The 12,387-nt window shown below is 48.7% G+C and overlaps 1 protein-coding gene across 7 annotated transcripts in view; it reads right to left on the bottom strand.

Moving 5' to 3' along the window:
* ALKBH3 (alkB homolog 3, alpha-ketoglutarate dependent dioxygenase) overlaps positions 1-7,697 on the bottom strand; it is a 34,936-nt gene extending 27,239 nt beyond the window's left edge. The window contains exons 1-5 of one of the 7 annotated variants that reach the window (XR_003139310.3): positions 7,475-7,695; positions 5,587-5,732; positions 5,182-5,285; positions 4,138-4,172; positions 850-897 (exon numbers count right to left, since the gene is read on the bottom strand). Coding sequence is in view for 5 of the 7 variants with exons in the window: in XM_025452530.3 (XP_025308315.1) it covers positions 850-897; positions 4,138-4,172; positions 5,182-5,285; positions 5,587-5,665 (266 nt within the window). In the remaining 2 variants the exon portion in view is untranslated. Of the gene's footprint in view, positions 1-849; positions 898-4,137; positions 4,173-5,181; positions 5,286-5,586; positions 5,733-7,474 lie in introns of all 7 variants that reach the window. The other 6 variants (XR_003139311.3, XM_025452530.3, XM_025452531.3 and 3 more) reach the window with 6 other exon arrangements.
* Between the last annotated feature and the right edge of the window lie 4,690 nt (positions 7,698-12,387).

The raw sequence follows: 12,387 nt of genomic DNA on the forward strand, positions 1-12,387 counted from the left end.
AGTGGGAGGGGCAGAAGGAGATGGAGAGAGAAACTCAAGCAGACTCTGTGCTGAGCGTGGAGCCTGATCTCACCACAGGCAAGATCACAACCTGAGCCGAAACCCAGGGCTGGATGCTTAACTGACTGCACTATCCAGGTGCCCCTCAAAATGTTTTTAATGATTAATGCTAACTATACCCTAAAGTGTGTATGCTTTAACTTGACTAAAACTTACCTTAATATAGATTACTCATGTAGATTAAGGATAAATTTTTAAAAATAAAATATATGTAATAATATTATTAATGTGATGATAATAAATGTAGTAATACATATGATGTAATATAATAATAATATGCAGCACTCAGAGCACAGCAGTGGAGGCTAGATAATTTAATTTTATTTTTTAAAAGATTTTATTTATTTATTCATGAGAGAGAGAGAGAGAGAGAGGCAGAGACACAGGCAGAGGGAGAAGCAGGCTCCATGCAGGAAGCCTGATGTGGGACTCGATCCCGGGTCTCCAGGATCATGCCCTGGGCCGAAGGTGGCACTAAACCGCTGAGCCACCCGGGCTGCCCTAACTCTAATTTTAAGTTACTATGTGGCACTAGGAAAAAGTTCTCAATCTCCCTTTGGCCTTCATTTCATCTGGAAAATTCTAGAAGTAATAGTTATTATACTTGACAGAGAGGCTATGAAAATGTTTTGAAGTTAGAAATGCTATATAAAAAGAGATATTACTAAATTCTCACTCCCCAAGACCTTCAGAGGCAGAAGTTAACTATTTCAAGTAAGGGAGCAGAATATCCTAAGAGACTATAACTCGATAATAATTATGGTCACTTCGTAGAGAGTATTCACTTACCTAGATATGCCTGTGGGTGACACGCTGATTTCATACACACCCTCTTTGCTACAGAAATGAAGAAAACAGACTCGTTAATACCAGCAAAATAATATATTCCAGTGCCCACTCTTTGCAGTGAAAGAGCTGTGCTTAGTAGTTCCCAAACGTCTGGTCACCAAAACCATTTCAGAATGAGGACGCACCACAAGGGAGGCATAACTGCACCTTCTTCCACCACCGAGGTGAAGGGCAGGGTAAGATGGGGGCAGATCACTGATGTCACTGGGAACTGAACTCTGAGAGCATCAGGCCATGGAGACAAAGACTGGGATAAAATAAATTCTGACTCTACTCCACTGTATTTCATCCATAATTTAGGCTGACGTGGTCCAGAAATCTAGCCAGGTGGTACCAAAAGGAGCATCTCTTTGGGGACTCTGGATTAGGTGCATCTAACAGGTAGCACGTACACCTCAGGGCTGAGCTGCTGCTGCTTTCACATACATGTCTGATGAGGTTCTGCTCTGATTAAATCCTTCAGAGGCTCCCCACCAACTTCTCAGCACTCCATTCAAGGTCCCCCTGATGTAGCTCCCACCCACTCACGATCCTCTACTGCTGTTTGGAATTTCCTGAATACACCCCAGTATTTCTTTTTTGTTGTTGTTAAAGATTTTATTTATTTGAGAGACAGAGAGCTCAAGCACGTGCAGGGCAAGAGGGAGAGGGAGAAGCGGCCTCCCCGCTGAGCCGGGGGCCGACGCTGGGCTCCATCCAGGACCAGCCTCCTGGCAGACACTTGACCGACTCAGACACCCAGGCGCTCCATACCACATATTTCTAATCCTGCTTCTCTACAAGCTGGAAGGCCTCCCTGCCACCCAGCACCCCAATCCAATCCACCTGAGCTTTGGTCTGGCAGAAAATTCTAATTCATTCCTCAGTATCTCAGTTCAGCCTCACCTTCCATGATGCGTTCCTGACCTTTACCCACCCAAACAGTGTTGACCATCACCTCTTCTGTGCTACCTCTAGACCTTACTCCAAGTCTACTGTTTCACTATATACATGACTGCAATTTATCTGAGCCGATGTCCCTTTCACTTACTAAACTATAGGTGCTGAGGGGCCAGGAATGGGTTACTGCTCTGTCTCCCAGTGCCCAGCACGTAGCAGATGGGCAGTAAAAGCTTGGAATTTAATCAAATGTGCAAAAGTACAAAACTGTTCCAGATGTGCAAGGTGGCCAGGTCCACAGTGAGAGAACTGATCCAGGCTGCAGAGGCTCCTACACCAAGCCAACGGCGTCAGATCCTTCTCTGACCCAGAACAACACGAAGGGACAGTTTCTACTTCACTGTCTGCCATGCAAGTTAGCAGCTGGGCTCTTAGGCAGATGTGAGAGCGCCTCTGAGCAAATATGTAGGCAGTTATTGTCCCGTTTACCACATCCCTGAATGAGTTGCCTATAGTTTCTAAGAAGGCGAATATACTGTTTCAGTGTGATTATTTTGGACCATGTTTAGAGATTAGCTCACGTCAAACATGGGTGAAATTTTTATTTAATAAAAATCTAACAGAGCTAACTTACGATAACCAGAATTAACAAACCCGGGGGTCAAGCAGGAAACAGCTGTGTCATTTTACTCTGACTTGAATATTCACAACTGCCCATTTTTTCAGCCTGCGTGTCCCATCTGTACCTGGTAACAGGTTTCATGGTTTTGTTTATTCTCCTTATCACCAACAAAGGCAACGTCACATTGATGTTCATAAAGCAGACTGTTAGAGCCACCAGACTCTGCCTTAAGTGATCATGTAGTCTAAACCTTCAACATTACAGACAAGGAAACTAGAGTCCAGAGAAATGGCCTTAACTTACCTAAGGACTAGTCACATAGCTAACTAGCGGCCAGGCCATGATTGCATACCCTCTTTGAAAGTATGATGACATCGTGTTGGTTTCGAATTTTTCTAGGCTATACAAGTCAACCTGCAAACAGCCAAACAGCCTAACAGACCATTCATGAGCAATAACATACACACGCTGATTTGTTAAAATAAAAGGATGCTTTCTAGGGCAACCTATCTATATCAGAAGGAAACATAAGGAAAGGAGAAGTCAAAGCATCTTTTTTTTTTTTTTTTTTTAAAGATTTATTTACTGTGATGCCTGTGTGGCTCAGCGGTGGGGCGTCTGCTTTTGGCTCAGGGCGTAACCCCAGGGTCCTGGGATCAAGTTCTGCATCAGGTTCCCTGCAGAAAGCCTGCTTCTCCCTCTGCCTATGTCTCTGCCTCTCTCTCTGTGTCTCATGAATAAATAAATAAAATCTTTAAAAATAAATATTTTTATTTATTTAGAAAGAGAGAGAGCACACAGCAGGTGGAGGGGCAGAAGGAGAGGGAGAGAATCTCAAGTAAGCTCCAGCTCCCTGTTGAGCAAGAGCCTAATGCAGGGCTCGATCTCCTCACCCTGAGATCATGATCTGAGCCAAAATCAAGAGTCGGACACTAATCAACTGAGCCAGCCATGTGTCCCACAAGGCATCTTTCATTAATTTTGCAAAAGAATATTTTACATACAGATCAGTGTAGGAGGAATTATAAATTAAAAAAGATATTTTATATACAAATCAATATAAGAGGAATTTAAATTGCTCTGGAACAATTGCAAGAACACGTAAGGCCCTTTAGATTTCTAGCAGCTTTCATAAGTGTTGCTAGTAAAATAGTACCTGACTAAAGTCTCTTCAAAAAGCCGTGTTTTAGGGCCCCTGGGTGGTGCAGCCAGTTAAATGTCTGACTCTGGTTTCAGGCCAGGTCATGATTTCCGAGTCTTGAGATCGAGCCCTGCAATGGGCTCCAAGCTCAGCGAGGAATCTGCCAAAGTTCCTCTCTCCCTCTGCCCCTCCCTGAACACACTCTCTCAAATAAATAAATCTTAAAAAAAAAAAAAAAAAAAAGTGCCATGTTTCAATGACTCAGAAAAAAATTCCCCTCTGTTTTTAGCTAGGAGGTACTTTAGCTTACAGGGATCTTAATGAAACAGGTTCAGGAAATCAATACCAGTGTCCGAGTTTAAGGTACACACATAATCTTGTTGCATTTTCCACACCACCAGCAAATCGAGGAAGGCTTCTCAAGAGACCAGGTGTAAAGACACGTAAAGATACAACTATTCCAGCCTCAAATTATGACAGTGATTGGGCCGTTATCTCTTCCAGATGGAAAAACTGGGTGAGGGAGAGACCTGGGCTCTCCATTTTACTGTGGGCAACAAATGCAGAAAGGCAGGAAATTACTTACTCAATCACTCGTGGCTCTGGGGCTCTGCGTACTACCTGTAAGGAAACAGGCAGGTTTTACTTCTGGAATGATCCTTAATGCTCAGAAAGGCTTATTTGCAAGATTACCATATCCTCTCATTTCTGGAAAAAATTAAGTCAGATTTAAAACTATCTCTCTTTTATTTCAAGCTCTTATTATCCCACCAGAGACCTTGTCTGCTTTTCTTAGAACTATTTCACAGTTGCTAGTGGGGAATTAAAAATAATAAAAGCAGAATTAATCCATTTTCAAAGCAGCCGATAATTCTGAAAAACCTTCATTTCAGGAGATCTTCTAAAATAGAAGATATACTGGGCCACCTGCACGGTGCAGCCAGTTAAGCGTCCGACCCTTGGTTTCAGCTCAGGTCATGATCTCAGGGTTCTGAGACCAAGCCCTGCCTCAGGCTCCACAGTTAGCACGCAGAGTCTGCTTGAGCGATTCTCGCCCTCTGCCCCTCCACTGGCTCATGAGCATGCACACTCTTTCTGTCTCTCTCAAATAAATAAATAAAATGAAATCTTTTAAAAAATAAAACAGAAGATATAAACTTTAATCATTATTTATGCAATCACTATTACAGAAAGATGCCTGATTTTTAGTTTTCCATATTACTGAAAACAGTGAATCTTCACTGTTTCTTACAAGTTTTCCCCACAAGAAAAAAAAAAGCTAAAAAAATCAGGCATTGTGCTAGCTGAAAATTTCAACTCAATTCCAGAGACGTCTGCTACACTAGCACCAAAGACGATACGGTTTTAGAACTGTTAGAACTCAGATAACCAATGTACGTGTTAGTCGTGGTATAACATCCTTTCCCCCAAAATGGGAATTATATGTGGTCATGTTGGGAGCAGACTATAAAGAATCTTCAGACAAGACTAAAGAATTGGTGCTCCACATTTCATTATTATTACAGGCCTTTTATTTGTGAATTTATCCAGCCACTAATGGAATGCCTACTATGTGAATATAGCTTTTACAACCAAATCTGTTAGTGTCCTAGCAGAAACAAGAACTTACCTGCTGGGGTTCTTTGAACACAAACTGCTTGTCCAAAAGCTGATGCTCCTGGTTCATCCAGGTCTGACCAGGCCTCTGGTGGAGATGGCTTCTAGCAGTGGCAGCTGAATCAAGAGCAAGAACAGATTCAAACCAGACTCAGAAAGTCTGCTCTAGAGAGCAGGGGCCCATAAAATCTACCTGAAGATAGCCTATGACACCCAGAAATTAACTATAGTCGGTTGAAGACCCCACTACACACACTGAGACGTTTGAGAGCAGTGACTAAACATGAGGACCACCAAACACCAATCCTCAATAAAAGATCACCATCAAGAAAATCGAAGTACCAGGTACATTTTAAGTAATTCCTTAACATCAACAGAAATGCAAGTGCATTCACACAAGATCCCCACAAGTCCTTGCCTGGCTGCGCAGTGGCCTGGCTCTTAGCAGGGCCAGCCCAGGCTCCCTGCACTCGGGCTCGCCGTCTTTTGTCCTCCATGCTGACCAAAAAGGCTTCTGCAGTTAGCTTTCAGATTTCACTCCTGATTAAAACCACACAATGGTATCTGTTTAAAAAAAAAAAAGTGCTTTTAGTTAGGATTGGGAGCATGGACTACCTAAGGGAGTAATTATAATCCTTTCAGCGTCAACGCAATCAGAGATTCTATGTAAAATTAACTTGTCATCACAAAATCTCAAACAAGGAGCCTACATCACTTAGGACTGCCGGTTTTAATGTTTTCTTTTGCAATTTTATAGTCCTTTTTTCCTTTCTTTCTTTCTTTCTTTTTTTTTTTTGAAATAAAAATTTTTAAACAGGCTTCTTGCCCAGCACTAGGCTGACGTGGAGCTGGATCTCACAACCGTGAGCCAAAATCAGAGTTGGACGCTCAACCAACTGAGCCACCCAGGCGCCCCAACAATCTTAGAGTGCTTTTGCCTCTTTCACAACAAAGTACATATTAAGAAATTCTAAGATCTGGGACCCCCAGGGTGGCTCAGTGGTTGAGTGTCTGCCTTCAGCTCAGGGCGTGACCCCGGGGTCCTGGGATCCAGTCCCAACGTTGGGCTCCCTGCAGGGAGCCTGCTTCTCCCTCTGCCTCTGTGTCTTGAAAAACAAAACTTGTAAGATCTATCATAAACCACATCAGCCTTACTAGTCTGCAAGAAACCTGTAATACTCCGTCACCTATATGGATATGAGAAATAGGCTGAGACTCTGTTTCCAAGGGCATTTCCATATTCCATTATAACTGGGGCACATGAAACGTCCCTGGATGCTCGTTAATGCTTGTTAATGGCCTTGTCTCCGAAGATCTGACCCTGGACAGATACAAGTGTCGGTCTTTGCGACAAGCACTGCAGATGCCCTTAGCGGGCCTGTACGAGGACCACTGGGTTGATGGAAAATCAACTCAGGAAGTCAAGAGGAGGCAGATTAACATTCAAACTTCATTAACTGGGCAGCCCCGGTGGTGCAGCAGTTTAGCACCACCTGCAGCCCAGGGCCTGATCCTGGAGAGTCGGGATCGAGTCCCACGTCGGTCTCCCTGCATGGGGCCTGCTTCTCCCTCTGCCTGTGTCTCTGCCTCTCTCTCTCTCTGTGTCTCTATGAATAAATAAAATCTTAAAAAAAAAAACTTCATTAATTTCCAGCTTATAATAATAATAATAATAATGAAAGACACCTCATAATTGCCATTAATACTTTTTTTTTTACCAATAAAACTTTAGCTCCCGGCAAACACAGGAGCACAGCTACAAAAAGACAAAAACGGAGCTTCGTGCCACCTGTTCTGAACCCGTGATCCATTTCTTTACTGATCCAAGCAAGCTTTCACGTCCTCATGGGGACACGACCTCTCCTTGTGGCCTCTTCGGCCGACGGTTTCCAGTCCTGCTGAGCTGCGCTGAGCTGGGCCCAGGAATGTGGACCTTTGGCAAACTCTCCGCAGGTGATAAGTGTGTCATTCCTTCTCGTTTAATAGGTGGGGGGACGAGGGAGCCTGCCACCCGCCCAAAGGAGTTACGGGGAGGCAAGCAGCAGCCCTGCCGCCGACCTGGGGCCCATCCCCGACCTGCTGGTTCTGTGGCCCACGAGCTGCTCACTCAGCCCATCTTGCATCCTGACTTTTTTTTTTTTAATTTTATGTATTTATTCATGGGAGACACAGAGAGGCAGAGACCCAGGCAGAGGGAGAAGCAGGCTCCCTGCGGGGAGCCCGATGCAGGACTCGAACCCAGGACCCCGGGGTCATGACCTGAGCTGCTTAGACCCCCCCACATCGCCCCTCCCCCCGAGCCACACCTGCCGGCCCGCCCGCGAGCGCCTCCGGCCCGAGTCCCCGCTCCGGGAGGTCGGGCGCCGCGGTGCAGGCCGCGCGGTCCCCGCGGGGGAAGAGCCTGGGCCTCCGCGGCGGCCGCGCCTTGTGTTCCGGGAGCCCCGGGAGCGGCGGGGGAGGTGGGGGTGGGCGGCCCTCTCGCCCGGAGCGCCCCACGCCGCCGCCGCCACGCAGCACCCGCCGCTTCCTCTGACGTCACGCGCCGCCGCTTCCGGCGCACGGACGCCGCGGTCCGGGCGGCTCCGCGTTCCCAGCGCCGCGAGGGCCGGGGGCCGAAGAGGCCTAGGGGGGCCCGGGGGGCACAGGGAGGAGTGGGGGGAGGCCGCGTTTGCTGGGCCGGGCCCCGCAGGGCGGGCCGCAGGCAGCTCGGCCCCCGCCTCCCGGGTCCGCGCCGCGGCGGCGGGGCTGCTGGGACACCGGTCGTGGTGCCCTAAGCGCAGGACCCGAAGGTTAGGGACGCTCGGGGGCTCCGCGGGGTAGCGTCGGCCTCGGCTCCGGGCGTGACCCCGTGGTCGCGGATCGAGTCCCGCATGGGCTCCGCGCGGGGGGCCTGCCCGCGTCTCTGCCTCTGTGTGTGTCTCTCACGAATAAATAAATAAATAGAATCTTAAAAAAAAAAAAAGAAAGAAAGAAAGATAGGGCTTGAATGCTCCCCGGGAAGGCCCGGACGCCCACGGGGCGCGCTCCCATCAGAGCCAGGCGCGACCTGGGCGTGACCTGGGCGAAGCGCCGTGGGGAGGCCGAGCTCCTGATGCACGTAGGGTTGGGCAGGGGCTTGGAGCGCCGCGGAAATTGGACGAAGACGGCTTAAAAAATAAAAAGCAAAAATGCATTTGATCAGTGGAGGGGCGGGGAGGGAACGAAGGGTCTTCACCGCATTTGAGTCTCCAAGTAGCATCTCTAACCGCGGATCTCACCTGCGAACGTGGCACGAGCAGCCCCGCCTGTTCCCAGGCCTACCACGTAGCAGGCACCCGGGGGTCCTTAAAACTCGGCCTGTACCACCTGCCGCTGACCTGCACACTCGGGGTACCCCGCCCACCTGATCCACGGCATCCATCATCCTTTGTTCTGCTTTGTGACATTGAGCAAAAATGATTTATCCTAGAACTGTAAGGAATGAAAAGTAGTAAGGCCACACTGTGATTTGTCTTTTTGGTTTTTGTTGTTGTTCTTTTTTCTTTTTGGTCCCCATCAACTAGTAATTTGAACACTGTCTGTTCCTGGATCAGGAACCTTGGCTGTGTCTCCCAAGGGAGGTTATTTCTTTCTTTTCAGTGATTACAGTTTTGGAACGGGGACAAAGAAGTTTGGACCAAGGGGTCCCTAGGAGTAGTGAACACCTCTTCAGCCTCCAAGTCGAACAGCTGTCAAAAATCAATCCATGGCCCGCTTGCATCCAAAATAACTGTCTTTTTAACAAAATCACCTGCATTTTTTTTTTTTTAAACCAAGTGTTCAAGGTGATTCGGATGCAGAGAAAGTTTAGGAACCTTCAGGATGCATGTAGGGCCCAAGAGGTTTTCCAGGACACAATGCTAAGGGCAGGACGGCTCGGGTTGGTTACCCTCAATACCCGGGAGTATATAGTATCAGAGAGCTGTTCCACGTGAGCCTCGTATCCGGGTTTCCCGTCCCTGCAGCATCTGTGTTGATCAGGGGGCACCCTGCCTGTCAGCAGGCTGTATTGTCCTGCCCGCGCCAGCGTGTCTCCCGCGCTGTGGGGTCCAGCCCTCAGCATCTCCGCAGCGGGGGCTGCAGGTGCGGTGGAGGGGAAGGGGCTCCTGCTGACCCCAGGGCTCCCCTGTCGGCGGGCAGTGCTCAGGCCTCCGTGGGCCAAGTGCAGCCTAGTGGGGCTCCCAGCCTCGTTCGGCTCCTCTTGTGAGGCGACAGCATCGGCCTGAGAGCAACGGGACCCCAGGGTTTGGAGGAGCGACATGTGCTTGGACCCGCTGGCCCCGAGGTCACCCTGCACATCTGGAGGCGCTGGATGTCACTTGCTCTCTTGTCCGAACAGACTGCCCGTCCTTTGCTTGAAAACCCCGTGAAGCCCTCACGGGGAGCCAAGGACTCAGAGCGTGCCATGTAGATGTGGACTTCCCAACAGACGGCAGCGCCTCCCTGTTTGGCGGCGTCCTTGGGGGTTGGGTCACCATTTCGTCCCTGCCGGCCTGGACCGAGGTGTTGGTAGTGGTGTCCCCGCACCTGTGGTGTCTGTGTCCTTACGATGTCCCTTCCCCTTGAGGTGATACCCTATTATGGGATTTGTGTGTGTGTGTGTGTGTGTGTGTGTGTGTGTGGTTTCTGTGTGTCAGGGGTGGGGTGGGGGGTTTTTTTTTGTTTTGTTTTTTGCCTGGAACTATATAGTTTCTGTGTCCTTTTGGTTCCTGTTTCAGGGTGATCGTGGTTGCGGGCTGGGAGCAATAGCCGGCAAGTGGGGGCGGCTGGGCCTGGCCCTTTGAGGAGCGGGCGGGCCCCCCTGCCCAGCCGGTCCCCGAGGCCGGGTTGTGCACTGCTCAGGCTGCCCTGTCTTCCTGCCCAGGCCGGCGGCTCCGCGAAGTCCGCCCGTGTGCACCGGCGACCCTGGGCTGCGGGGCCACACCAACGTCGCCGCCCATCGAGGGCTGGTGGGTCTGGGTGGCTGCACCCCACGTCTGTGCGGCAGCCTGCTCAACCCCGGAGGCCGCAGGTCAGGGGCTCCGTCCAGCTGCGGCGACTCCAGGTGCTGCCCAACGCCGTGGGCTTGCCTCGAGGGCGCGAGGGGCCGCGGGCTGGTGGGGCTGCTTCCGAGCACACGGTGGGGGTGTCCGCGGCCAGGCCGCGACCTCGGGCAGGCTCCCGGGGCTGCAAGGACACGGCCGGGCAGCTGGGCCCGGAGCGCCCACCCCGAGCTGGCAGCCAGGCCGCCTGGCCCCGCTCCGGCCTCCGCTGCCTGCGGGCTGCCCCGTCTCTCACAGTGATCCCGAAGTATTGCATTATTGCAACTGACACTTCATATTCACGTAAAGCATTAAAAGCATTAGTGCAAAACCACCAGAACTGCAGAACGACTTTTGAAAAAGAATCAAACATAACAGCGAAAATTAAAAGCCCAAATGAGGTCGGGAAGTGTCTGCCCCGGGTCCTGGGATCCACCCCGACCCGCTTCCTGCTCAGCGGGGAGCCCGCATCTCCCTCCCCCTGCTTGTACTCTCTCTCTCTCTCAAATAAATAAATAAATAAATAAATAAATAAATAAATAAATAAATAAATAAATAAAATCTTAAAAAAAAACCCAAAAACCCAACAAAGACTCTACTTCTGGGTGGGCCATGGTAGCGGTAGGCCATTACTCCACTGGGACACAGAAAATAAACAAGTAAATTAGTTTTGTTTTTATTTTTTCCCCCCTTTGAAGACTTTAGAGCTCTGCGATGCAGTGCAGACTAGCTTACCTGAAATGCTGAAGAGCGAGCCCTTGCCGGGTAAGTTGACCGCATCGTTCTCTGGGGACATTTTCTGTGTGACAGCTGAGGACTGGGCTTGCGAAAGGCAGTGGCATCTCCAGGGGGAGACAGAGAATCCAGCAGACCGCCTGACAGCCGCTGGGATGGCCTGATTGACTGGAACACCGGGAGCCCCTCAGTGCCCCTAAATGCATGAGTTTCCCTCAGAGGCATTTGCGGAGCCACCAGAGCAAGAGAAGGGAGCGGGCTGGGCCGGGAAAACAAGGCGAAACCGTGTACAGTCTCTGTGCTTAAAAACCAAAGTTCTGAGAAAGAGCCCACAAGAAACATGCGACAGGTTTCCTATGCCGACATTTGAAACCACAGGGCACCGAGGCTAAAAAGGTGGCAACCTAGTCCTGGCTCAGCTCATACCTGCTTGGATCCATCGGTCCTTGCTCCAAGCCTTCTCTGGGGAGCAACATCATCGACCTCAGTCTTTGTGGTTCTTTTACAGAGAATTTCTGGCATATAATAAAAGAACAATTATGGGACATGCAAGGAATCAGAAAAATGTGACTGATCATCAAGAGAAAGCAAAACAAGTAGATCTCCAGATGACCCAAAAGTAGGAGTAAGCAGAAAGAACTTTAAAACAACTCTTATGAATACATAAAAACAGAAGAAAAGCAGAAAACAGGTGAAAATGGTACATTTTCAATAGATAATTGGAATTAAATGAATCACATCAAGTACATAGAAAGATAATAAAATGATTGAAAAAATACATACTACCAAATACTAATCAAAATAAAGCAGAGATGGCTAGTTTGGTATCGCAGAAAACAGATTTTAAGGCAAAAAGCATTAGCAATAAGGCTGTCACTAGATGACAAAAAAAAAAAGAAAAAAGAAAAAAAGTTCAACTCGCCAGGAGAGCATAATTCTAAACTTTATTCACCAAGAAGATAGCCTCAAAATGTATAAAGCAAAAACTGATAAAACAAGGAGAATTTGAAAATCCATCATCACAGTGAGAGATTTCAGAGCACTTCTTCCAATTACTGACAGGTCAGGCAAAGGACCGTGAGTGCAGATATGGAGGTTCGCACAATCAACAAGCTCGGTGTACGTACACAGAAAACACTCGGAAAATAAACATTCTTCTTGAGCACAGGGGGTCCATTTTAAAAAACAGAGAGGGAGGCAAGCTGTAAGAGACTCTTAACTCTAGGAACCAAACTGAGGGTTGCTGGAGGGGGTGTGAGGGGGACGGGGTCACTGGGGACGGGCAGCGAGGAGGGCACGGGGTGTGATGAGCACGGGTGTTGTGCACAGCTGACGAATCACTAAATTCTACCTCTGACACTAGTAATATAGTATATGTCAATTAAATTGAATTTAGGTAAAAAAAAAATTAGCCACACCTAGACATAAACTACATCTCAAACACT

The sequence above is a fragment of the Canis lupus genome, chromosome 18 (assembly GCF_003254725.2).
Source record: "Canis lupus dingo isolate Sandy chromosome 18, ASM325472v2, whole genome shotgun sequence".
In the NCBI taxonomy this organism is placed as follows: Eukaryota; Metazoa; Chordata; class Mammalia; order Carnivora; family Canidae; genus Canis; species Canis lupus.